Below are 26,747 nucleotides of genomic sequence, written 5' to 3' on the forward strand. Positions count from 1 at the left end.
AAATCCAGTGCAGGCACAGCAGAGCTTTGGATATTAAATAAAAATATAAAATACACAAGAGAAAGCTTCTATTTCATTGTCCACAATCTGTATGTATGTATTTTGGCCTGACAATGCTTTACTTCTGCTTTTGTTATCTTTCAAGTTTCCTCATGCTGCTTATGCTACCCAACAAAAGGCAAAACCTGTAGCTTTTGAGTGAATCTTTGAAAAAGGCAAAACACAGCCCTAGAATTAGGAATTGGGAGTGAGGGACATCTCTAGTGCTGAGCTGGAGATACTGCAGCTGCCTAATGCTTACATGATCAAACTCACTCACATTAACCCATATAAATAGACACATTTCCACCCCTGGAAGACTTGATGGCCAAAAACATGCATAGGGAACAATACATGACTTTTTAATGTGCTGAACTGAATAGCAATTGAATAACTTTTCTGTTCTTGACTTAAATGTGATTATGTTCAGATTAGATATTAATCCCTGACAACTACAACTCCTTGAGATACCTGAGAGAGAGCAATTTTCTCAGCCCTAGGAAGAAGGCAATGGCAAACCACTTCCAAAAAACCTTGCCAAGAAAACTGCGGGGACTTGTCCAACAGTCTCTGCGAATCTAACAATTGAACTGATTTATTTATTTATTATGTATAATTTTGATTACGTGCCATCAAGTCCGTTTTGACTCCTAGCGACCACACACAGATTTTCTCCATGGCAATCTATCCCTAACCTGTTCTTTCAAGTCTCATACAGTATTACATATGGGTTTTAAATACAGGTTAGCCTATCATGCAGCACAACTTAGTTTCAGAAGCCATCTGAATCTTCCAGGGAGAAGAAAAAAACAGACATAAATCAGTACGAAAGCGCATGTTGTTACTCTATTTAAAGATTATATGCAGAATAACCCCAAAACCCACCCCCGAAGAAGCGAGAAACAGCAGAACACCCACGCAGCTCTATACAGATTTTTCCTATGGTTTTTTTCCCCCTTTCTAACGTCACTTCCGTCAAGCTCGTGCCGGAAGTCCTCTCAGTTCCTGCCCTCAGAATGTTGTAGAGTGTTACCCCCCACTCGGTCGCTATGGAGACAGCCGACAGCCGGCTGCGCGTGTCAGAGACCTTGGAGGCGTTCAACGCCGTTCTGAGAGGAAAGGCCGGAGATGGAGCTCGTGCCTCCGTTTGGTTCAAAGAGAGCAGCGCTCGGAATTTACGGAGCCGGGACTTCCTGGCCCCCAGGGCCGCCCTGAGGGCCATCTTCGCGAACGGACAGGTGGGGGCGTGGCTAAAATGGGCGGGGCACTGAGCCGAAAAGGGCTGGCCGACCGGGAGGAGAAATGAGCTGGTTTCGGGGGAATGAATTAATGGACGTGCGAATGAGTTACCCAGCTGGATGTCAGCACCTGCCCGACCTTGCCGGATCGTCCAAAAGCTAAGCAGCGTCGACCTAATTAGTGCTTGGGTGGGAGACCATCAGGAAATCTCGGGGCTGTAGGTTAGACTTGAAGTTGAAAAGTCATCCCTGAGGAAGACAGAAATGGACTACTACTGCATTATTGTAAAGGTAGCTACATGGAGGAGGACTTGACTCAAGGAAAACTGTATTACAATGCGAACAACTAGTTTGCATCACTTAGCCTTGAGATTTCCTTGAAACCTACTGTATAATCCAACCTCCACTAAACAGGTAGTGCCAGGCAATTTACAGTTAATCCAAGTCCATGTTGCAGCAGATGCCGGAGGAAGAAGGCAATAAAAGAAAACGATCCCCTTGAACAGATTTGGAGTATTTTGGGTGCCCGGTTTTATTAAATGCACCACAGACTATATTTAGTTGGCAGAAATTATTCTTCGATTTATTTGTAATCTGCCACTGGTATCCGTAGTGCCACACAGAATTGTCTTTATGAAAAAATGTCTGCTCTTAAGGAGCCTAAGTTCTAAAATAGAGGGTGGAAGCACAATTCCAGAGTTGATCAAATTAAAATAAAGAGGGAAAATTGGGGAACAAATGTAGATAATGAAGCTTTGACACAGAGGAGGAGAACAAAGAATGTTTAAAAGCCATATAAAAGATTTCAGAGGGGTAGATATATTCATATAGTGCAGGAAAAACATTTTTAGCATTGTAAAGACTAAGTATTTGTGTGTATCATAAATATATGTAAGTGAGTTCAATAACAGGCAGATAGAAAATCTTAAAAGAGTTGCTGGAGCTCTTATGGTGTTTACTGCCTCTTTGCCACCTTGTCTCCTCCCCCATATATGTAAGCATATGATGGTATCTGTATAGTATACAGCAGGGTTTCTCAACCAGGGTTCCTTGGAGCCCTAAGGTTCCACAAGAGGTCAGTAGGTATTCCCTGGGAGATCATGCTTTATTTGAAAAATTAATCCAGATTTGGACAACTTCACATTAAAGAGGTAAGTTTCATTCTTTATGTTTAGTTTAAGAATACTGTTAATGCATATATACAGGCCCACACGTGAAATGAATATAATAATTTTGTAACTTCTGGCCTCTATTTGAGCCTGAATGTGCAGGGGTTCCCTGAGGCCTGAAAAATATTTCAAGGGTTCCTCCAGGGTCAAAAACTTGAGAAAGGCTGGTATACAGTAATATAATAGTAGTTGAGTGGGGAAAACAATACATTCAAAGGATAAAGACCAGTGTTGAAGACAAGTTGGCTTGTACAATATGTTTAACTAGGTCAGTTTAAGACTGAGCAACTACATTAGTACAACATGTCATGTTTATTAAAGTTTAACATTGATCTGATTTGTTCTGTTTTTGTCTCTTATCATGTTGTATAAACACAGTGCATTTAATTAGTTTATGAGTCTGTTCCCTGGGGAACCCCCTGCGGATGGGTTAACTCGACTCTGTTAAGCTTGTTATGCAAACATAGTCCCAGTGATCATAGCCATTAGTTTTATGCCTGTGATGGCAAAATGTAATTTATTGACGAACTCATAGATTGTTCTGCCTCCGTTTTTTTTAATCTGTTCAATTGTGTCTGATTCTCGGAGACTGCCTAGACAAGTCCCTGCAGTTTTCTTGGCAGTTTTTTGTCAGGGCCAGCCTCGCTTCACAATAAGACACAGACTCACTTAATGGGTATTAAGGATTTCTGGTTTATTGGAATGATAGCTGACAGAACGAAAAACGGGAACGGGGTAGGTAGTGTGGGGGCGCCCCTTTTATACCCTCCTGTATTGCCCCGGGCTTCCCCACCCCTCAATGCCCCGATCCCTCTTGATGGGACCCTTGATGGCTGCTTGGGCATTTTCCCCGGTGTCTTCTTTGTCTCCCTGCGACGGTTGTGTCCTCCGGGGCACCATGTGCGTCTTATCTTCATTCCTCTGACGTCTCTCTTTTCAGTTGCTTATGGGTCCATGGGTGTGGGTGCCTTTGGGTGCTTGTGTTAATCCCTGGTTTGATTATCTCCTTCCCCTTTTCCTTAATGATCATGATCCACGTTGTGAGGCTCTTTGTGCCTTGCAACGAGGTCATGACATGCTGCCCCCCCAAAGATGTTCTATGGTGCTGGTTTCTCCGGGTATGCCTCATGGAACTGTCTTGTTAGTTGTCTAGCCATGACGTGTCGTGCCTGGACCCACTCTGGGTGTGAGAAATGTTTCCATTTCACGAGGTATTGTAGTGTTCCTCTTTGCTTTCTTGAGTCCAGTATTTCTTTTACTTCAAAATGTTGTTGGTTGTCTATCATTATGGGTGGGGGTGGAGGTTCTTCCGTATGCCATTTGGATGTGCTCGTTGGCTTCAGTAGTGCACAGTGAAACACTGGGTGGACCCGTCTCAAATTGTAAGGCAGTTCCAGTTTGAAAGTAACTGGGTTGATTACCTGTATGATTTTAAAAGGTCCAATGAATTTTGGTGCCAATTTCTTCGAGGGTTGCGAGGTCTTTATGAACTTAGTGGAGAGGTACACCCTATCTCCCACTTTGTAGTTCGGTGCCTCCGCCCTGTGGTTGTCCGCATATTTTTTGTACGTTGTTTGTGCGTCTGCTAGGGCCGTTTGGATGATTGGCCAGGTTGTTGCCAGCTATGCCACCCAATCGTCTGGTGAGCAGGGCAGGGTTTCAGGTTGCGGCAATTCTGGTATCGGTACAAAGTCCCTTCCGTAGACCACCTTAAATGGAGTGTGGCCAGTGCTCTGGTGTACCGTGTTATTATAGGCCACCTCTGCAAAAGGTAGTAGGTCTACCCAGTTGTCCTGTTGATAATTTATGAATGCCCTCAGGAACTGTTCAAGTGTTGAGTTTAGGATCTCTGTAGATCCGTCCGTGTGTGGATGCCACGCAGTGGACAGTGCTTGCTTGGTTCCGATTAGTTTTAAAAATTCCCGCCAAAACTTTGATGTGAATTGTGTTCCTCTGTCGGTCACCAACCTGTAGGGGGCGCCGTGGATCCTGTATATGTGTGTTAGGAACAAACGTGCCAGCTGTTGTGCGGAGGGGATAGTTGCGCACGGGATGAAGTGTGCCTGTTTCGAGAAATAGTCTTTTACCACCCATATCACAGTTTTTCTTTGGCTGGGTGGGAGGTCCACAATGAAATCCATGGAAATTTCTTCCCATGGCCGGGAGGGGCTGGCTACTGCCTGTAGCAGCCTGTGGGGTTTCCCTCCTTTCCGTTTGGTGGTGGCACATATGGGGCAGTTGGCTACGTAGTCTTTTACGTCCTTTCTGAGGTTTGGCCACCAAAATTGCCTCCTCGTTAGGTGGAGGGTTTTTACAAACCCAAAATGCCCTGCAGATTTGTCATCGTGCGCTCTATGTAAGATTTCCCCCCGCAGTGATTTGGGCACATACAAGGCTTTCTCTTTCCAGGCGATGTTGTCTTTGAAAGATACATGTTGTCGGTTATTCTGCAACCATGTGTCTTGCTGTAGTGCTTGTGTGAGTCTTTGTTGCCAGTTCGGTGAAATTGAGCGCCGGCTCCGATCGCTCCCCGCCGTTCGTGCTGGCGTGCGCTGATTCCTTGTCTGGCTCCGCGTGACAGCTGGGCAGCCGAGCTGTTTCTCGGTCCATACTGTCCCCACGATGTCGGAGGCTTGCGTGTCGTCCTGTGGCCGTCGGGAAAGGGCGTCTGCCAAGAAGTTTTTCTTGCCCGGTATGAATTTCAGCGTGAAATTGAACCGGCTGAAAAACTGAGCCCATCGCACCTGCTTCGGGCTGAGCTGTTTTGGCGTGCTGAGTGCCTCCAGGTTCTTGTGGTCCGTCCAGACCTCGAAGGGGCAGGAGGCCCCCTCCAGCAGGTGCCACCATGTTTCCAAGGCTGTCTTTACTGCAAACGCCTCCTTTTCCCATACGTGCCATCTCCGCTCCGTTTCGGAGAATTTGCGGGAAAGGTAGGCGCAGGGCTTTAGGTGGTTGTTGGAGCCCTTTTGGAGCAGGATGGCTCCGATGGAAAAGTCGGAGGCATCTGCCTGCACCACAAAAGGCTTGGTGGGGTCGGGGTGTTGTAGCACTGGCTCAGCTGTGAAGAGGGTTTTCAGTCTCTCGAATGCCGTTTGACAGTCAGCTGTCCAATTCAGTAGCGCCCCCGGGTTCCTCGATTTGCGCGTGTCCCCCAAGCCCTTAGTCTTTAGCAGGTTAGTTAGGGGCAAAATAGTCTCTGCCAGCCTGGGCGTGAACCCCCTGTAGAAATTAGTGAATCCCAGGAGGCTTTGCAGCTGTCTCCTCGTGCGTGGGCGTTCCCACGCCAGGATGGCTTGGACCTTGCTGGGGTCCATTTCTATCCCTTTAGCTGAAATCCTATACCCTAGGTAGTCAATTTGTTTTTTGTGAAACTCGCACTTGGAGAGCTTAACGAACAGCTCTGCCTTGCGAAGTTTCTTGAGCACGTCCTTTACCAAGCGTTCGTGCTCACGTTCTGTTTCTGTGTAGATCAATACATCATCCAGGTAAACCAAAACCCCCTTAAAAAGGTGGTCACGCAGGACCTCATTAATTAACTGCATGAATACCCCCGGTGCTCCTGCCAGTCCGAATGGGAGTACTTTATATTGAAACGCCCCCAATGGGCAATTGAAAGCAGTCTTCCACTCATCCCCCTCCCGTATCCGTATGCGGTAGTAGGCTTCCCTTATGTCCAGTTTGGAGAATACCTTACCCTTTACCAGGTGGGACAAAATGTCCTTTATTAAGGGTAAGGGGTATTTATTTGAAATGCTTGCTGCGTTTAATCCGCGGTAGTCTGTACAGAGCCGCAATGACCCATCCTTTTTCTCGCGAAAGAGGACTGGCGCTCCCACTGGAGAGTTTGCTGGCTCGATAAAACCTCTCGCCAGGTTTTTATCTATGAAATCCCTTAATGCTGCTAGCTCTCGCTGGGTCATAGCATATATTTTTGGTTTGGGTAGGGGTACCCCCGGGACCAGTTCAATGGTGCAGTCCGTCTTTCTGTGGGGGGGGAGTTTGTCCGCCTCTTTCTTGCCGAAAACGTCGGCGAAATCCCCGTATTTGGTTGGCAGTCCCTCTGGCAGTGCTGTCTCTCTGTGTTCCACTGTCGTCATCGCCCCCCCCATGGCTGCTCGGGGAACCCTGTTCCCTGAAGGTGCTTGGTAACGCCCGTCAGCAAACTTAATCTCTCTGGTTCTCCAGTTGATGACTGGGTTTTGCTGCACGAGCCATGGGATCCCCAGTATGAGTCGGGGTTGCCCCACCGGTGCCACGATGAAAGCCAATTTTTCCTCGTGGCTGCCGAGCCGTAGCGCGGTTTCTCCGGTGTATTGGGTGACCGGGCCCCCTCCCGCTGCAGATCCATCGAGCTGCGAGAACACCAGGTGGTGCTGAAGTGGATAGCAGCGGAGGTCGAGTACGGCTGCCAGGTCAGGGTGCATCAGGCTTTTGGAGCAACCCGAATCAATGAGTGCCCAGACCTTTTCGGTTTTATTTCGATGGGTGAGGGTGACACGGACGTAGAGGGTGGGGCATTCCTCACTCACCCCTTTGTCGTAGCGCCTGTCAGTGTCCTCCACCTGTCCTTCGGCGCCCCTTAGGCCAGGTGGTTGTCGTTTCCCGCCGCCTCATCGGGGTTGCTTTCCTCCTCCTCTGAACTGTAGGGGACGTGTCTGTGTCGGTACTCCCCCTTCGCCGCTGGTCGCTTTCTTGGCGCTGGGGTTGGTGCTGTTTGTGCCCTCCTTGGGCTCTCTCTGGGCGTCGTTTTGGGGTATGCGGCTGCTTTGTGATCTTCCCTGCCGCACGTGAAGCATTGCCCTTTTGCGAAGCGTCTGTCCCGTTCCTCCTTCCAGGGTTGGGGTCTCGCCCTCACCTGCCTTGCGCTGGTGCGTGGGGGTCTCGCTGTCTCCATCTGCTGCGTTTCCCTCCTTGCGTGGAGGAACGTGTCGTGAGCGTTCTCCGCTTCCGCTGCCAGCTGGATCCAACCCGTGAGGGAGCTGGGGTTGTCGCGGCCGAGTGCCCACTGGAGGACGTTTAAGTTGAGTCCGTGTTTGAACTTCTCAATCAGTGTCGATTGAGACCAAGTGTCCACTTTTCCGGCTAGGGCTTGGAACTCCATGGCATACTCTGCCACGGAGCGCGGGCTTTGTCTGAGTGTCTCTAGCGCCCTTTTCGCCTTTTCTTGCTCCAGGGGGTCCCTGAAGTGCCGTTCCAGCGCCTGCAGGAATTCAGTGCTGTCCTGCAGCACCCGGGCGCCTGATTGGCACAATTGGACGTACCAATCGGCGGCCCGCCCTTTTAATTTTATGGCCAGGGCATTGATTTTTCCCCGCTCAGTTCTGAAGCAGGGACCCCATTCTTCGAGGTAGTACCTCGCGTTGGTCAAAAAAAAGGAGAGTTTCGAGGGGTCCCCGTCGAACTTTATGCCAAAGTCCTTGGCGGGTGTCCTGGTCTGGCTCCTGGCCCCCTCTACGTCGTGCCTCGGGCTCTGTGGGAGCTGCTGCGGGTCGGGGTGTCTCCAGTTCTCTTGCGGCATTGGTGCCTCTCTCTGGGTCTCTTCGCAAGGTCGTCGTCCCGTCGCTCAGGGGGGAGGGCGGGGTGTTCTCCCTCGGTCGGGCTCCTGGATCCAGGCTCCGCCATCGCCGTCGCCACCCGCCGGGTCGTCCCTCCGCCTCTCAGCCTGGCGCGTCTCCCGTCGTGGGGTGGGCTCCTGGGACTGGGCGCTGCCGCCGCCGAGGTTGTCCCGCCGTCTCACGTCCGGGCGCGCCTCCGATCGTTGGGTGGCCTCCTGGGGTCGGGTCCCGCCGTGGTCGCCGCCGTCCGCTGGGTCTCCACCCCGTCTCTCATCCCGGTGCGCCTCCGATCGTCGGGTGGGCTCCTTGGGCCGGGTTCCACCGTCACCGCCGCCCCGCTCGCCCCGCCGCCTTTCGTCCGGGGGTGCCTCTGTGCTGCCTCCGCCGCGGAGTCCCTGCGCCGCCGTCAGCTGTTGGAGCATCTGCCGCACCGCCTGCATCCCTTCCTCCAACGCGTCGAGCCTCTCCGCCGTCCCCGGCTTCCCGCCGAGGTGTTCGCCGCTCCGCTCGCCCTCGCCGTTGGCCATGGTGGAGGACGGATCGTCCCTCATTCCTGCCGCGGTGCCAGGCGCGCCCTCGCCTTCGAGCGCCCAGGGTGGCGGTTCGTCTCGCGCTTCCTCCAGGGTTGCCTGCAGGCTTGGAGAGGGTCCCCTCGTCTCGCCCCCGGTGCCTCGCGGGCTCCGGGGCGCCGGGGTGGGTCCCTCCCCTGCCGCTTCCCCCCAGCTGGGTCCCATACTTACCGGGGCGTTGCATCGCCCGGACCTCAGCTGCATCCTGCCCTGCGAGAGCGGGGCTTCGTCGCCGGGCGCCGAAGGGTTGCGCCTCCTCGATTCCTGGTTCTCCATACCTGGCTGGGTCCCTCACAAGCTTGTTGAATAGGTACCAGGTGGAAAAAAAATTTTTGGGGGGGTTCCCGTTTTTATGTCAGGGCCAGCCTCGCTTCACAATAAGACACAGACTCACTTAATGGGTATTAAGGATTTCTGGTTTATTGGAATGATAGCTGACAGAACAAAAAACGGGAACGGGGTAGGTAGTGTGGGAGTACCCCTTTTATACCCTCCTGTATTGCCCCGGGCTTCCCCACCCCTCAATGCCCCGATCCCTCTTGATGGGACCCTTGATGGCTGCTTGGGCGTTTTCCCCGGTGTCTTCTTTGTCTCCCTGCGACGGTTGTGTCCTCCGGGGCACCATGTGCGTCTTATCTTCATTCCTCTGACGTCTCTCTTTTCAGTTGCTTATGGGTCCATGGGTGTGGGTGCCTTTGGGTGCTTGTGTTAATCCCTGGTTTGATTATCTCCTTCCCCTTTTCCTTAATGATCATGATCCACGTTGTGAGGCTCTTTGTGCCTTGCAACGAGGTCATGACATTTTTTTTCAGAAGTGGATTGCCAGTGCCTTCTTCCTACAGCTGAGAGAGCGACTGGCCCAAGGTCACCCAGCTGGCTTTGTGCCTCAGGTGGGACTAGAACTCACAGTCTCCTGGTTTCTAGCCTGGTACCTTAACCACTACACCAAACTGGCTCTCAGCTCCCCTGTAATCTTGCCTTTAAATTGCAGGCCTCACAGCAACAATTCCTGACTTAATTGTAGGATTTCTCTGCCTCATCTCCTGTTTTTTCTACCATCTAATCTGATAGATATTCTTGAAAACATGAAAGCTTACCCCATTTTTTGATGCAATTTTGGGGGGTCTAATAACTCTTCTGAATCTAGAGAGTCTTTCACACAATATTTATGTTCCCAAAACACTCTTAACCAGTTTGGTTATATATCTACCAATCTTCACAACATGCTAACCTAGTTATTACCATTTTCTTGGCTCATATAGTACACTGAATCATAACCTAACCAAATGGGCTACATATCCATGACATGCTAAGCTTAGTTACTGTTAACCTTGGTTAGGCTTTTATGGTTTTGCAAATACAGTCTGATTAAGTTATGGTTCAAGGTATTGTGTGAATCCAGACACTGGGTTAATTCGGTGATCAGATTAAGTATATTGTGTGAAAATAGCCCATTCTACAGAAGTCCCAAAAGTTTACAGAACTGAAGGTTTGAGAACATGGAAGGAATGGAGTCATACAATGAAAACAGAGAAAGAAATTCAGCTGTACCTCTTTATACACACACACACACACACAAACACAATTTTTGTTGAAGATTTTAATTACAGTAGTAAAAGCAAATACAAACTAATTTCAGAGAGAGAAGGGGAAATAGAGTAAAAAGTGCAAAGAAAAAAGAGTAATATAAAGAAAAAGAAAACAAACATATAAAGAAATGACTTCCGATCTTCATCACAACATGTATAAACAAACTTAATAACTCTTCACCCCTGATAAGGTTACAAACATCTCTTCTTCCCATAACCCGTCCCTTATCTGTATGCAGATCCATAAATCATCAACTTTTCAGTCCTGGTATCAGCAAAAAGTCTGTAAAGGTTAAAACATTTTAACCTTGGGCAAACAAACCTACTTTATATTCCTTCCTTTTTCTTCTGACAGTGTTGATCTTTAATTCATTCAGAATTAAAGTTGTAGGATTTGGTCTCTATTCAATTTTTCTTTTTCCCATCCCAAAGGATTCTTCAAGACTTTAGCAAACCTGTTTTGTAAGTCCAGTAAAAAGTCATTATCCAGGTCATTCTTTTGGTTTATCGTTTGTATTTCCATTTTGATTGCAAAGCTTTAATCACCTCCTTTTGTATATCCAGTAGAAAGTCCTTATCCAGGTCATTCTCTTGGCTTGTCATTTGTGTTTCCACTTTAGCTGCCTTTTCTGTCTTGTAATCCACATTTTTTTTATTATCCAGTATTTCTGGTTCTAATATTTCTGTAACAGGCAAAATTTGTTTCACATCTGTCATTCCTTCATTAACATCTTTTGGACATAGTCTGTCCATAGAAGCAGATATCATTGCTGACATTTCTGACATTGTAGCTGTTAATTTCAGGCCCCATTCTTTGAAAATCTCCTGCAATATTTCAACTGTTATAATGTTTTGTGTAATTTTGTAAATCCTGGTACTAACCAAAAACCTAAAGTAAGTTTACATTTTATTTTTATTTTCCTTTTCTGCCTGGAGTCTTTAGTCCCCTCTAGTGTTCAATTTCTGAAATCTTAAAGTCTGAAATCTCTCTTATGACTTAAGATAGACAAAACAATTTGGTTTCCACAAAAATCTATTTATTTTATATAATCATTTCCAAAATCTTATGGAGAAGGTTTTAGAAATGGTTATATAAAAAGTCTCAATATTCCAAATTTGTCTGGACCCTTAATTCATTTATAATTTTCTTAGATCAAAGTCTTATTTAATTTTTGCCATTTATTTCCAATTCTTTAAATTCTTAAATTTATGGTTAATTATTGTTTTGTTCAAGAATGAAGGTAAACTCACCAGGTGGCTTTTCAAACTTGTCATTCCGAAGATCTCTAATAGGCTTAAGATTGTTAAATAGGCAATTTCCCAAAGTGATTAGAAAGTGAGGTTAGGGTTAGGGATACCTTAACCCAGTATCCTTTAAAAGGCTCCATCATGGTTGTGAGAATGATGGCTTGATCCCTTCATCTCCTGTTGCTCAAACCCACAGGAGACTGCTGTTCTGCGGTCTCCTTGCAAGGAGCAGCTGTCCAGAGCACATGTGGGTGATCTCCTGTCCTCCCTTTGTCCAGAGAGGTTCTAAAGAACCGGTCTGCTTGCCGATTCTTTGGTCTTTGCTACAGTCATCATCTCCACTTTTTTGGAGATGAGCTTAGTTCACCATGCCTCCCCTAGAAGTCCAAAATTCAACTGTACCTCTTAACAGTGTATGTTACAGCTTGTATAATAGAAATAGCAATTGATTTATTTTCTTCTGCATTAGTAAGAGAAACTAGTAGTTCTTCACCTACAATGCCATTATCGTGATTTATTCTGGAGCTTTAAAGTGAGAATATCTTCATTTCTAACATGTGACATGCTTTGTTTCTGTTCTTGAACAACTAGCACTAGGAGGAAGTCCAGCCTGCTTGTCTTTTATGTTTTATATTGCAATAGGTTCCGAAAGGCGTTGTTGAGAGTGTATTTTCACTGAAATGCCCAGGAGTGCCTCCCATTCACAGCTGTCAAAATGGCCCAGCTGGACTGACTGTGCAATTGGACAGACCAACTGTCTTTGAGCAGATTCTGACAGCTCTTCCTGTATATACAAAGCCTCCTTTAACATCCAAGGGACACTGCATCATCCTCAACTGCGTGCCCCTGCATGGGCGGAAAGACCTGAAGTCACTCAGTCTAGGTCATCTGAGGGCCATCCTGGTCACTGACCATTTGGCAGGCCTGCTCCAAGCTCAAGGGTTAGTGCGTGGAATATGTCTTTACTGTTAATCACTTTGTAGCTCAGGATCTAGAAACATGTATGACTTCCTTGAATGTAACTTTTTAGGCAGTTGTCTGCATGGATGTTTGGGAGTAAATTCCACTGTGTTCTATGGGGCTGATTTCTAAGTAGGTATACATTTAGCTTCTGCACACCAAGCAGTTCGAAAACATGCAAATGTGAGTAGACTAATTGGTACCGCTTCGGCGGGAAGGTAACGGCGTTCCGTGAGTCATGCTGGCCACATGACCCGGAAGTGTCTATGACAACACCGGCTCCAAGGCTTTGAAACGGAGATGAGCACCGCCCCCTAGAGTCGGACACGACTGGGCTTTACGTCAAGGGAAACCTTTACCTTTACTATACATTTAGCCTCTCTACAGTTGAAGGTTGTCTGTATGACTGTAGACATGATCTTTATCACACAAAGTGGCTGTGGGTTTCTGGAAAATGCAGGAAGTAATTTCTGTTAAGAAAGAGTTCCGTTCACCTGTTTCTTGTTCTTGTGAAATTCAGCCTGAGATTGGGTTTGAACTGGTTGTCCATTAATTAGAAGCAGAATTTCATCTCTCAGTCCATCTTTCAGATTCTGGGACTGAATTTTCCCCAGACCTGAATATTGCACCTTGCAGATTATGGAAGTGTGTCTCTGTGTGGCACAATATATTTTGCTTCTGGTAGTCATTAGCAGCAGTTTCCTATACAGGGCCAGAGGGAAATTCTTTGTGGGATGGAGGAGAAGAGACCTAGGTCCTGACTCCTGAAAATTCACTTGAAATTGTCCTATGCTTTCAACCTATCTCTGCATCTGTGAGGGTTAAAAATCTTGCTTTTTAAAAAAGAAAGATTTTTTCCATGCCCACATGCAAATCAAGTATTTACTTTGTTGGTAGTATAGGTATGAGTTGAATATAAATAGATACATGGTTGCTGTTACCATGGAACAGTTTTACCAAGCCTACACTTTAAAGTCCTTTCATTTTGGGTTGTCAAGAGATTATGGGATGCAAATTAGGGGCACTACTGCTGGCCCGTGGGCCCTCTCCTGAATCCCTCTATCATTCTGGTGCTGGTACTGTTTTTCAGAGCAGTTTCTACAGTTTATTTTAGCAGTGGGATTAACTCGCCATGTGAGTTTATTTGCTGTAGAATTCATTTGTTTGTTTTGCACCAACAGAATAGACGTGCAGCTGGTTCCGGCTTTGGTCAATGAGGAAATCCATCAGTTCTTACATCAGGTACAAGTTGATTGGCCTTCTGGGCCAGAAGCCTCTCAAGTTCCCAAGGATATTCTGGCCTTGAAGGAAGCCCTTTGCCAGTGTCCATATAGCACATTTATCCAGGCAGACCAGGATGAAGTTGTATGTAAACTGCACTTGAAAGACTTCCTGGAGAAGCAGGAGGGATTGGAAGGCTATGACCCCAACCTGGATGTCTTTCTTGGTAAGTGGTTGACGTACTTTTCGGATAGTATATGGACAAATTGGTTGATTAGGTGCCACCAAGTTGTTTTTGACTTCTAGCAACCACATAGATTTTTTCCATGACAAATATGGACAAAAAGCATTATTATATCCATCCTCTTGCAATAATCCTGCAAAGTAGGTTGCTGTGAACACTTTAATTTTATGGATGGGAAATTCAGGCCTGAGATGACAACTTGTCAAGCAGCAAGATATCACTGACAGGATTTGGAACCAGGTGAACCCTATTACTGATTCAATTTGATTTCAGTTGTATATTGTGTTTCCTTCCAGAATGGCTTATAAGGCAACAATACATATGGTGTTAAACCATCACAACAAAATAATAATGATCAGAAACAATAAACAAAGCAAGTAAAACAATATTTATTAAAAAAAGAAAGAGAAATAACTGGAAATCTGAAAGGCAGTCTGGTCCTGCAGTAGTTATGATCCTTCAGATGCCGGGTGGTTGGGAAGATTTTGAATTGTGAAGTTGTATCTCTTTTGGGTCTGAGTTCCATAATTGGGACATGGTGGCTGAGAAAGCCCTATTTTTTGCCTCTGTATTGTGAGCTAAACCCCATCCTGCTCTACTGTTCATTGGGCAGGTGGATGTTACATGAGGGAAAGGGTTGTAGTTGTAGTTACAGAACATTTCAATTCCATATGGCTGGGAGCAAAAAGTAAGGCCTCCAGGATACGTATACACGGTGAACTCAGCCTGAATATCTGCTCAGTAATCTCCTTTTGGGTTTCAGTAACAGAAGAGAAATTGCACCATGTGGCTGAGCTCCAGCGTGTGGCCCAGCAGTGCACAGTGAGTAGGTTGCCAAAGGTTTTGCTCATGCTGCGTTGAAATTGCAGTCTTACCTGTCTGACTCTCCTGCTGTTCTTCTGCAGGAGGCTGCACCAGGGGTTTGCTGCAGTATTGTGCATATTGTGAACAACAAGGAGGCATTCCAGCAGCAGAAGGTGGATCTACTGTGGAGATTGGTAGCACAACCACAAGCCTTTGCAGCTCTCCAGGTATGGAATGGTCTGTCTTCTGGGAAGGCCTAATTTTAATTTTAATTTTAATTTTGGTGCCTTCAAATCAGTATTGACTCCTGGTGACTTCCTGGACAAGTTCCTGCAATTATCTTTGCAAGACTTTCAGAAGTGGTTTGCTCTTGCCTCCTTCCTAGGGCTGAGAGAAAGTGACCGGTGCAAGGTAATCCAGCTGGCTTCCTGCCTAAGGCAGGATTAGAACTCTCAGTCTCCCAGTTTCTGGCCTGTTGCCTTAACCGTTACACCAAACTGGCTTTTGGGAAGGATATACAGTATATAATACAGTCAAACTTTTCCTACTCGGTTGGATTGCCTTAAGAAAGGATGACATACTTCTTTGTCCCATGTCTCATGCTCAGCCTCTTCCAGCAACCCTGCCCTGTGACTTTTGCTAAAGAGTCCAGGTATCTGTCCTCAGAACACACGTTCCTATGTTGCATGTTGGCATCCATTTATAAAGAGTGAAAGGCAAATTTATTTATTTATTTGATTTTTATAGCCGCCCATCTCAACAAGTGACTCTGGGTGGCTTACAACAATAAATTGATGATGGAGAGTAAATTATGTCAGGAGATTGCTTGTGACTAGTGGTTGGTATTTTTTATTTCTTAGAAACACCTTATCTGTGGGCCTGTGAAAATTACCTGCCCTGCTTCTTGCATGAATGCTCTTCAGTACTATCAGTAAGTTCCCGTTCTCTCTCAGATGGTTTCTGCACAATATCCTTTAATTCTGCTTATGTCAATGGACCTCTTTTCCTTCTTGAGCAAGCTGCTGATAACCAAAATAAGAGGGAAGGAAGAGTGTTAACACTGAAATTCAGCTGACAAGAAAGGGCAAGCTTTAATTAGAATGCAAGACCTAAGACTTCTTCCTGAGGAAGGAATGATTTTCCATCAGATCAATTTTGGAAGCCAATAATAAAAAGAGAGAATAAAAGAAAAACTCTTTCCCTTGCCACAGATGGTCAGCATGTTGGTGAAAGGAGTAACGTGTGGCTGGTCTGAGAGAACAGCCTAAGAAGCAGTGTGGGAACATCTTGGGAAGGCTCCTGTTGGACCACAGCCTAGGCAAGGTGAATGGCAGTGGCAGCTTTGACACAGCCTAACACTTCAGAGACTCCAGGAACAGACTGTTGCAGTGAATCTAATCAGGAGCATGCTGGTACCCACCCAAGTGGGCTCTACATCTGGGGTCACCAGTGGCACAGAGGAAAGGAAGCTGTCCTGTCCCAGGAGTGTAATCTCAATCTTATGCTGCACTGTGTTCAGTCTCATGGACTGACCTCCACTGCAGACAATACAGACAATAACAGTGCCTCCCTTTTCCATCTCAGATATAGATCATGGGCAGAACCTGCTTGTGTATAATAGTGACAACGAAAGTAATCCACTCTCTGTATTGGTGGCTAGTCCCAGCACACTTGGTGCAGGGAATGCCACTCAGCCAATCAGGGATCAGATGATTATAGATGACCTAGTTTAATGGGGTGGGAACCCACTTCCAAACAGATTAGGACACGAAATGCCCTATTATGAATTGATGCTGCCTGTCAGCCAGCTGGAGTGGAGAACAAGAACACTGGTCTGGAAAACACAATCAGACCAGGTAGTTGGGCTTAATGGTTAGCGGAAGATGGGCCAACAGTCCCACCCACCCCATTTAAGAGAAGAAGTAGATTGAAGGAGCTGGTCCAGGGCTGAGATGCATTACTTTACTGCGGTTTGTTGTTATACATTGTTTTTCCATTCCCATGTGCCTTAGCAGTCATAGATTGTTACAGTAGAATATACAATAAAGGAAGAGCTGGACTACCCTGAGATGAAGTCAGTACTTGAAGGGAGGGGAATTCCTCCATGGAACAGGAAGAAGTCTTAAGCCCTGCTTTTTAACCACTGTAGAAGAGGAGGAGTTAACCCTTTTTTTTCCATCTCCCAGTGAACAGAAGGGTTCTTCATGGCAAACTTACTGTTTTCAAAATAGCAGCAGTGATATTGTAGGCAGTAAGCCAAACATGCAAACATGTGGTTCTTTAGCTGAGAGCTTACCATTTCTTACTTGTAGACTACGACACTCCCAGATGTATGAAGCTTCAGTGCTGAAATACGGAGACCTCTCTAAAGGTAATGTTTCATCTTGCCATGTATAATCATTTCTCTCTGATTTTACTCTGCTCCTTTTTGCAAATTTAGATGTTTCACACAGCTGAGAATAATGGTGATGTATCTTCTTGCTGGATGGCAACTTGTTTTAGTGAGAACAAGGGGAAATATGTGTTGTATTATTTATTTTATTTGTTAGATTTATGTCTCAGCGTTTCTCCAGGAGCTGAGATGGTATATGTAGCAGCATTGTCCCCTGTAATCTGTCCTCACAGCAATTCTGTGAAGCAGATTGTGCTGAGAGAATGTTTTTCTGGCCCAAAGTCATCCAGTGTGCTTCTGTTCCAGGTTTGAGCTTTGGGGTTTTATGCAGCAACAAAATGCTCAAGAGAACACACATCACACAGAGAGTCTCTGTTAACCTATAAAGGATTCATTAATTGCTTAAGCATTTCACACACACATCCTCATACTCACTTGCCTTGCTGCATTCTGGCGAGGAGGGGCCAGGGAAGGCAGGAGCACTCCATAACATTCCATCTCTATTGCATTGCACCGACAGAGAGTCTTTTGACCAATCCCTGCCCAGCCTTCCTTTTTATCTTTTGACAGCCACATTCTGTTAACATTCCATCACGGAGTACCTCAGTTGTCCTGTTAGGTTGCTGGGTCAAATGTTACTTGCTGCATGGCAGTGAACTTTCTCAGAGTTGACTTCCCTGTCTTTTCAGCTTGCTTGATCCTACACATATGCATTCTTTTCTAGGGTTAAATTTTGAGCGTTCTTTTTTGTCTACCTCACCCAACATTTTAGTTCTTGTAACTCTTCCGTGGCTGTATGTTTTCTTGAACCTCCAGTCATAGTTTCAGTTTAGTTGTCTGTCCAACTGCTTGAAATACTTTCTTATGAGTCTTGTTGAGTTTTCCAGTCTTTACATTCAACTTCAGAAGAAAATCAAAGGCTTCTCCTTCTAGATCTTCATGGCTTGATTACTGAGGGACGGGTTCCATGGAGTTTCTTTTTTTCATTTGTGATGCAGACCTCTTTTTTGTCTGATGCCCTTTTTGCAGATGACACCTGGACTGAAGTAATCAGTGTATTGACATCAGCTGCTATCCGATTTGAGATGCTGAGTACAGTTCATCAGAATCAGGTGAGCAGTGAGGAATCAGGCTCTGAGTAGAAATAGTAAGACAGTCTTCTGTGCCGTTGAAATGTGGAATAATTTTGGAAAACACCCACTTATATTTATATTTAGAATAAAGAGTTCATGCTAATCCAGCATAAGGAAAGAGTGCTATATTATAAACACAACATGTGATCACAAACATAGCTATATTTGCATAATTATGTTGAATACAGAATTTGTTGGCATGGGAATTAATTATAGGATTAGTGGACTTGTTTATAATATATATTCCAGATGAAGCTGAACATGAATTATGAACAAAAGGAGTGATATCTGTCCTAGTAGCTTTTCCCATCTTAAAGTTTTCCAGATATAAATATTTCTGTTCTCATGCTATGTAGGGGATTATGGGAAATAACATAACATTTAGGGGATCCACAACGGGGAAGGCAATGGTATATGGGGACAGTGAACGGAGATTGCTATCACAAGTTGATGAATTTGGAAAAAAAAAACATGAAGAGCAAGTGAATTAATGGAATGTCGCTCTTGGCAAAGGGTAATTTTAGCAGTTATTTGAGGTTGCTGGATGTGACAGACACTGTAAGTCAGCCTTCCCCAGCCTACATTGTCTACAGTGTGGACTTAAGAGAGAAAACATGGAGAACATGGTTATGGTGTTTTCTTTTAATTCATTTCTCACAGTCGAACCTTGGTTTAGGTAATCTACAGGGCAGGACCATGGGACAGAGCTCAGGACCTTACTGGGAATAGGGCTGTATTTTTATTTACTTCCTTCCCAACAGAATTTATTTTTGCCCCCTCAGGTTTTCTTGGATGTGGAAGAAAACAGCATCTCTATGAAGGGGACCAAAAGTGGAGCCTTTGTAATGTACAATTGTGCTCGACTAGCCACGCTCTTTGAAACATACCAGAGATCAGTAGAACAAGGTGAAAGTCTCTGGCTTGTATGTAGGATACATACATGTTTCTGCCTGGCTGAATTGGGCCAGAGATTTGTCTGGCCCTGAATATAGTACTGAACTTTTCTGAGTGTTATCTGCAGTGGCAGTTAATGGTCTCACTCTAAGATAAATAACTTTTGGTTTTGTGTAGCTGAAATACTATAGAAGAGAACAAGGCAATGTGGTAATTAGGAGATATACTCACTGTATTTTTTCATACAAGCCGTCCTCACTTAATGACAGTAATTGGGACTGGAATTTCTGTCACTAAGTGACATAGTCATAAAGTGCAACATCACATGACCGTGCTGCCTAGCGATGGAAATTCCAGCATTTCCAGTTGCTGTCATTAAGTGAATCACCATGGGTCATTAAGTGAGGATATAATGTGGTCACCTTTTATGACTTCCTACTGGCTTCCCCATTAACTTTGGTTGTAGAAAGCTGGCAAAGAAGGTTGCAAATGGCCATCGCGTCATATGTATAAGGACCAGTTTTAAGTACTACTCGTTCAGCACTGTCTTACGTTCAAACAGTCGTTGAATTAGTGGTTGTTAAGCAAGGACCACCTATATATACTAGGAAACCTGCTAGGCTGAGTCTGAAGACGGAACTCTTTTTTTTACTCAATATGTTTTTGAATCACTTGAAAAGCATTTGCCTACTGGGCAGTAAATAAATCAGATAAACAGATACAAGGACAGTAATTGGGTTCATATAGCACACTAAGGCCTAAGATGGTTTGTTTGGGGCTTAATTTATATAAATCCAGACCATTGTGATAGGCTCAGTAAATCATAGATAAAGTAACTGTGACTTTGCTTAGTTAATTCTGATTGCCATATCAGAAGATTATTGGTGCAGAAATGTGACTTCTTTGGTGTCACTGTCTTTCCATTATTTCAAAAGACTTTGGCATTAGATTTTCTACTACATGTATATTCTGCCATTTCTTTAAGATCTGGCTCAAAGCAGAGTGAAATGCTAAAAAGAATGTTATTGAATAAATAGAGAATTACAGAAAAAAGATATACTAGCCAATGTCCCTTCAGCTTGCCAATCCCCCCAAAGAAATGGCAGTGGATGAACCCCCTTGAGCCACCCGTCGTTCAGCACCTTTTCTTCCTGAGTCTTTGGGATTTCACTGAGGTTCAAAGGGTCTGGAACTTCTTAAAACTTTTTTTAAGGGGTAAGGAATATAAAAAATAACACCTGCAGATGGCTTAGTGGCACATTTGATCAGTGTCTTGGTCATAATTTAGCCAGATGACTCACTGCCAGGGATATTTTAAGTAAGACAGGGTCCCTAGCAGACAACACCTGGGAATGACTGATGAGGTACCTTGCCAATTTGGGAACCAGGTAATTGTGACTTTGAACAGTCGCTGAACGAATGGTTATAAGTCAAGGACTACCTGTATCTTTGGCAGAAAGATACAGGTAGCCCTTGACTTATAACCATTCATTCAGCGACTGTTCAAAGTTACAATGGCACTGAGTGAAAGGACTTGTGACCGGTCCCCGAAGTTATAGCCGTTGCAGCACCCCCGTGGTCATGTGATCAAAAATTTGGGCGCTTAGCCGCCCACCTGCACTTAAAACCACAGGGGTGCTTCAACTCCCCCCACCCGCCTATCTCCCTTCTATGCCCTTTTGGCCCCCTCCAGTCCACAGCCCCTGCTGCCCTAGCTAACCTTTGCTGTCTTCTTGCTCCTGCTGCTGACTTTGTTCCCAAGATCACGCATGGAGGTTTCCCCGCGAGACCTGGGGAAGATGGCCTCACATGGCCAGCAGCTGCCTTGCGAAGGGCCGGGGTGGGCATGCCTCATCAGCAGCAGGAGCAAGAAGACAGCAAAGGTCCGCTGGGGCGGTGGAGCACAGGGCAGCATGGGCCTCAGAGTGCAGGGTGGTGAGGCAGACTGTGGCTGGGACTGGGCTGGGGAAACGGGCTTCCCAGGGTGCATTGGCTTTGTGCTGTGCTGTTGGGGCTTCCCAGGGCGTGGCAGCTTTGTGCCGTGCTGCTGGACCGGGCTGGAGCTGAGCTTTGCACGGTGCAAAGGGGCTTCCTGGTGCACCGCGGCTCTGAGGCTCCTCGCTTTTTGCAGCCCCAGAGCTGTGGCGTGCCAGGAAGCCCCTGAGCCGCAGCATATTTTTTCCCTGGCCTTCCTTAGCTCATGCCGCACCACAGCATCCCCCTCCCACACCCGCCGCAGCGCTCCCGTGCTCTTTACCAGAAATCCCGCCTCTTCCCACTTAACAACCCACACATCTTGGGGTTACAATGGCAGTCGGGACTGCCCGGGATTGCTGTTGCTAAGCGATGCAGTCACACGACGTTGCGCTTTACGACCGCATCACTTAGCAATGGAAACTCCAGTCTCAATTGTGGTCGTAAGTCGAGGTCTGTCTATATTTGTACGTGAGATATTATTTCTAACGTACCATTACTCTCCTCCTTTCTGCAGGTGTTAGATTAGAGAACTTGTGTCCCCTTTATCTTAATTGTTTACAAATAGCAGTATAGATATACAGGTAGTCTTCACTTAACAACCATTTGTTCAGTGACCATTTGAAATTATGACGGCGCTGAAAAAATGGCCTTACGACCTGTGCCCAAAATTATGACTGTCGCAGCACCCCCGCGGTCACGTGATCAAAATTTGGGCACTTGGCAGCCCATCTACAGTTACGACTGTGGGGTGCTTCAACTCCCCCCCCACCTATCTCCCCCCCATCTCTGCCCTTTTGGAAGCCCTGCAGCTTGCCTCGGGGGTGGGAAGCCCACCCATGTGGCACGAGGCACCCTGTCCCGTCCCACCCACATGGGTGCGAGGCCACCCTAGCAAGCGCCACCCTCCCCAGCCTGCATTCCTTCACCCAGCTGCCTCCACTTCCAGCTCCCCGCACCTACCTTTGCCTTTTTCACTCAGCCGCCATGGGCGAAGCAAAAATGCCTGGCTGCCTTTGCTGAGTCCTTTTTGGACTCAGCTTCTCCGGCGATCGTTTCTCCCACGTGGCTCCCTTCAGAACACGTAAGACAGTGTAAGCTGAGAAGATAGCGTGGGGAGCATGGGGCTTGCTATTGGCAGCCTTGTGCCTGCGCGGTTGGGATGGGACAGGACACCTCGTGCCGTGCAGGTGGGCGTCCTGTCCCCGAGGCGGCATGCAGGGCTTCCAAAAGGGCAGAGGTGGGGGGAGATCGGCAGCGGGGAGTTGAAGGCAGTGGCTGGGGCTGGAGGAACCAAGCCCGGAATGGCTTGGATTGGGGTGGGTGCTCAGGCTAACGACGGGTAAAATTCACTCCATGATGGCAGGGGGGATTCCTTGGATTGCCATTGCTAAGCGATGCCATCTCGCTTTACAACCACACCGTGTTGTAAATTCCGGGCTCAATTACTGTTTTTAAGTGAAGACTACCTGTAGTATGATATGTAATACAATGATGCAATCTGCAAAGCTTGTTAAGTAACTCTAAGTGTGCAGGTGGAGGAATTTACAATAGAAAGCTTGCTAAGTTACAACAATTAGCAATGGCTTGTTAGAGTATCTGTCTTATAAATACAGAAGGAAATAGCGGATCACACTACTAGGTTCTTGCCAATCTTCCACCGTGCCACTACAATGCATTGACTAATTTTGTTTCCAACTCTGACTAATCCTGTTACGTTCTTTGTTTTCTGTGGTCACCAATATTTGCCATCCAATTCAGGTCTGTATCCAGTCTTTCCCCAGCCTTCTGAACTGAACTACTCTTCTCTCAGGGAAGAGGTGAGCAAAGAATTACAAAGACCCAAGTCTGGAGACCTCTCTAGCCTTAGTTGAAGGATCCAGTGTGTTGGAAATGAAAACTTCATTTTGTTGGAATAAAAGGTTGTTCCACCTAATTCCCTAATAAAAGACAGGTCCCAGTAATTTGCCTTTGCCTTCCACAATCAGTGTATATAATCTAGTCTGTTATATATCACAGTAAGAGGGAGCTCCTGTTGCACAGACGTGGGCTGCTGGAGGAGTCTGGTGTTTTTTATAGCAGGAATCCCCTTGGTTGACCATCTTCCTCCTAGTTTGCAATCTGGAACGGAAAGCTGCTTTTTTGTCTTTTTCTGCACAGACAGCTTGTCCGTAGCATATATGCAGTACTACCTCGTGAAGGCCCCCTCTCTTTTCCCCCATTGCTGCAGTTACGCTGGGTGCTGAGGGAAAGATCGCTGATTCAGTACTTCGTTAGAAGCATGGGAGTGGGGAGAAGAGATATTTCGGGAGGGGATCATGGTTTCCATTCCCCCCATCCCATTCACTAGAGATCCTGATGAAGCCAGGATTGACGCTTCTCTGGGCTAGGTGCAATAAGGAAATAGCAAACGGAAGGTATTCTGTTGGGACAAACACACGTTTCTGTTCCTTTCCCCAGGGGGAATGGCTCTTGTTATTCAATAGCATCCTGCCTTTCCAGGAGGTCTTGACTCAAGTAATGCAGCTCCTGCTCCCCAGTGGTGGGCTCAGAATAACGGTCAGCACTGAGGTGGTAAGCTGAGGCACTACATGGCAGACTGTTAGGGTTCCTTTTCCTTCCTTCACCTTGTTTGATTTTGTCATGTGTTGGGGAATGGTTTTAGCATGCTAAACCCCAAACACTACTTTTTAGGGAGTTATTACTTTTGCAAAAAAAGGACGGGGGTGCTACCCTTTGGAAGATGGCGGGTATTCTTAGGATGTCCTTAGATCCTAATATGGTCATTTTTTATAGACTGAACTCAATGTGTAAACACTTACTAATTTAGGATCTAAGTACAGGGAGGAGAGGCAGAAGGTAATTCAAGTCAGCTGCATCACAACCTGGCCACTGATCTCCCCAGAATAGATTGTAGATGTTAATTAGCAATACTGTGGCCATTATTTATTTATTTATTATTTAAATTTATGGGCTGCCCAACTCCAGTGGACTTTAGAGTAAGCCACTGGCCAGATTTTCCACTCAGAGCAGCACTTTGGATTCAGTCCCTAAAAGGTGTTTTGGAGCATGCTAGAGTGTGAGTGTAGCATCTTAAAGCAGCTGTGTCTTTTCCCAGGACTGCACAACTGTTCTTCCTAGCTGCTGTGAGATCTGGAGAAGGGCCTAGGCTTCTTCAAAGTATACAGATAGGTGACAAATTCTCACTTCTGCACACTCTGATGCACCTCTTGCAGATCAGATCCAAAGCACTGCACCACTCTCTTTTGTTCTGAGATCCTGAGCAAGAGGGAGAGTTTAATCTAACTCAAAAGCCGGATTGCCCTCCTCTCTACCCTTCTAGTTTTTTTGTTGTGTGTGTCAGAAGCACCTACAAAGGTGCTTCTGTATTGAAAGGATTTGCTGGTGATGTCACCGTTGCCTGGGGGATGCCCTAGGGGGCTCCTTTCATGTCCCTGTTATTTTTCCCACCGAAGTGGTACCTATTCATCTACTTTCATTTGCATGCTTTCGAACTGCTAGGTTAGCAGGAGCTGGGACAAGTTGACGGGAGCTCACTCTGTCACACGGCTCGCACTCTCGGGTTTCAAACTGCTGAGCTACCGACCTTAATGGTCCTCTCCGTCAGCGTCTTAACCACTGAGCCACCGTGGCCCCTAACCCTTCTAGTTGATACAGCAACATGCTGAATTACTTTGAATTACTTTGTATAGGATAGTGATTAAATTGCTTTGCATTGGATTGCTTCTGATTCAGCCTCTGTGATCTCCAGTTAAAAAGGACCTCAGATAGCACTTTTGGAGAAGCATTTAATGAACTCCTAGAGACCAACTGTCAGTGACCCACATTCTCCCAACTGTCAGTGACCCACATTCTCCCAATGTATTTGCACTAAGAGAAATGGAACTTTTTTGCTTTGTGTTATAGATTTGCAAGTTCCTGATCCACCTAAGCATGGATTTCAGTTCCTACTATAACCGAGTGCACATTCTGGGGGTAAGTGCTCTGGAAGGGATATGAGGATACATAACATTCAGTGTGTAAGCCTAAAATGCATCCTTTAATGCCTCTCATTATAGCAAATAGAAAAAAGAAGATGGTGGGTTTACTGTGAGTCGATAACAGACTTAAAGGATTGTGAATCATTAATCTGGATTCAGGACTCAGCTACCTTTCTTAACTATAGCTTGATGACTCCCAACAAACTGTTTTTAGAGGACACAGACCTGGTTAGTAACTTGGATGGAGACCACCCAAAAATACCGGGACTGTGGCTAAATTTACTAAAAATGTAATATACTCAGGAAAAATAAAATAGCAACTCTTTATTCTATACTATATAAATATATTTTTACAAGCACTCCAATGAAGGTGAAGGAATTTTGAGGACAAAAGGCTTAGAGTTCTTCTTGGTACTGCCCCCTCAAAGTTACTTGCAAACTAGAATCTTTTCTGAAGGCAATGGTAAGGTTTCAGCTAATGTTACATGTGGGTATCCTCTTCCTTGATGTGATCATGATATCAACACCCATTTTATGCTCCAGATAGCATCAGTGTTTTCCCTTTCTGCTGCCCAGACATGGAAAGTCCCATAGCACAGAAGGTTCTTTTTACCGGTTACTAAGTGTAAAATTCTCCCATTACAGCTGTGTACTGTGTGAATCCAGTTCCCGTTTCTGGGTGGTGAAGTGTACCCCTTCAAGCGCACAGCCACAGGAAGAAAGGAAAGGGAGAACATGACAGGATTTCACCCCCTTTTCTTCCCATCCCCTAACGCCACCCACAAGAAAGCAGTATCTGCTCCTACCTATCCATACCATTTTGATGATTACTTTTGCCTCCAACAGGAACCACGTCCCCATTTATTCAGCCAGATGTTTGCCAGGCTGCAGCTGATGAGAGCTGTGAGGGAAGTGTTCCATAGTGCCCTGGCAACCCTCCACCTACCTCCCCTTAGTCAGATCTGATCAGGTTGGTCTCGTACCTGTGCTTTGGATTTGCATCAGCCTCCCTGTGGTGAAGAGGAATGGAGAGCTCACTCATGTGAGGGGGAGTGGACTGTGGGATGTTACGCTGTACTGAGTAAGTGACAGCTTCCAGGTATATCCTTGCAGGATACAGTTCATGTTTTGGTACTGAAATGAATTGCCCTGAATTGATGAAAAGAGGACACACACATTTCTTCTGAAATTATTCTGAAATTCTTGGAGCCAATGAATTCCGGTTACGGAACAGAGAAAGAGGCAAGTATTCTGTATTACTAATTGCCTTGTTGCTGAAGCTTGTTTCTGATCACAGTGGATGTAAAAAATGGCAAGAATCCTTGAGCCAAATGAATATAAAGCTGGTGGATGCAAATGACTGTTTACTATGTTTTTAAATTCTGTTCTAAAATTAGTAACATTTATTTTCATACAATGAAAATTGACACCAGTAGCAGGACAAGAGTGTGTAAATGAAATAATGTACACACACAGAGATCTGTGACTGCAACTTGGAGAGAGGAATTGCTTCTCTGTGCAAGCTTCTTGTCTGGGCTGTTGCACTAATTGTATCTTAACATCAGAAGGTGAGCAAAGGCTGAAACTCATAATGTTGGTCTGTGACCACCTTCATTCCCTGCCATGTGCTCTGAAAGTGCCTGGACATACCTCTGCTGCAGGCATTCTCTTTGGTGAAGGAGATCTTCCATGTCTCTTAGAAATTGGAGTCTTCTCT

General features: G+C 45.9%; 1 protein-coding gene across 2 annotated transcripts; it reads left to right on the forward strand.

Annotated features, from left to right (window-relative positions):
* The first annotated feature begins 1,079 nt into the window (after positions 1 to 1,079).
* On the forward strand, positions 1,080 to 26,474 carry DALRD3 (DALR anticodon binding domain containing 3). 2 transcript variants are annotated; one of them, XM_063291475.1, is made up of 13 exons: positions 1,080 to 1,277; positions 12,050 to 12,348; positions 13,549 to 13,814; positions 14,596 to 14,654; positions 14,738 to 14,863; positions 15,497 to 15,567; positions 16,949 to 17,007; positions 18,058 to 18,140; positions 18,944 to 19,067; positions 22,791 to 22,849; positions 23,490 to 23,603; positions 24,957 to 25,025; positions 25,877 to 26,474. In XM_063291475.1, the coding sequence occupies exons 1-13, from the start codon at positions 1,089 to 1,091 to the stop codon at positions 25,994 to 25,996; spliced, it is 1,638 nt and encodes a 545-aa protein (XP_063147545.1). In that variant the 5' UTR covers positions 1,080 to 1,088; the 3' UTR covers positions 25,997 to 26,474. The 2 variants fall into 2 exon arrangements, with proteins under 2 accessions (XP_063147545.1, XP_063147546.1); XM_063291476.1 differs by lacking the exons at positions 24,957 to 25,025; positions 25,877 to 26,474 and having other exon boundaries at positions 22,791 to 22,951; positions 23,490 to 23,563.
* Positions 26,475 to 26,747: the final 273 nt, after the last annotated feature.

Source organism: Candoia aspera, chromosome 2 (assembly GCF_035149785.1).
Source record: "Candoia aspera isolate rCanAsp1 chromosome 2, rCanAsp1.hap2, whole genome shotgun sequence".
Taxonomy (NCBI): domain Eukaryota; kingdom Metazoa; phylum Chordata; class Lepidosauria; order Squamata; family Boidae; genus Candoia; species Candoia aspera.

Bases quoted from the DNA above. Each gene is read 5' to 3' on its own strand.
- DALRD3 (XM_063291475.1), top strand. From the start codon at position 1,089: ATGGAGACAGCCGACAGCCGGCTGCGCGTGTCAGAGACCTTGGAGGCG. The intron at 18,141-18,943 runs GTGAGCAGTGAG...TTGCCCCCTCAG, and splicing joins GTACAGTTCATCAGAATCAG to GTTTTCTTGGATGTGGAAGA. The intron at 19,068-22,790 runs GTGAAAGTCTCT...CATCCAATTCAG, and splicing joins CCAGAGATCAGTAGAACAAG to GTCTGTATCCAGTCTTTCCC.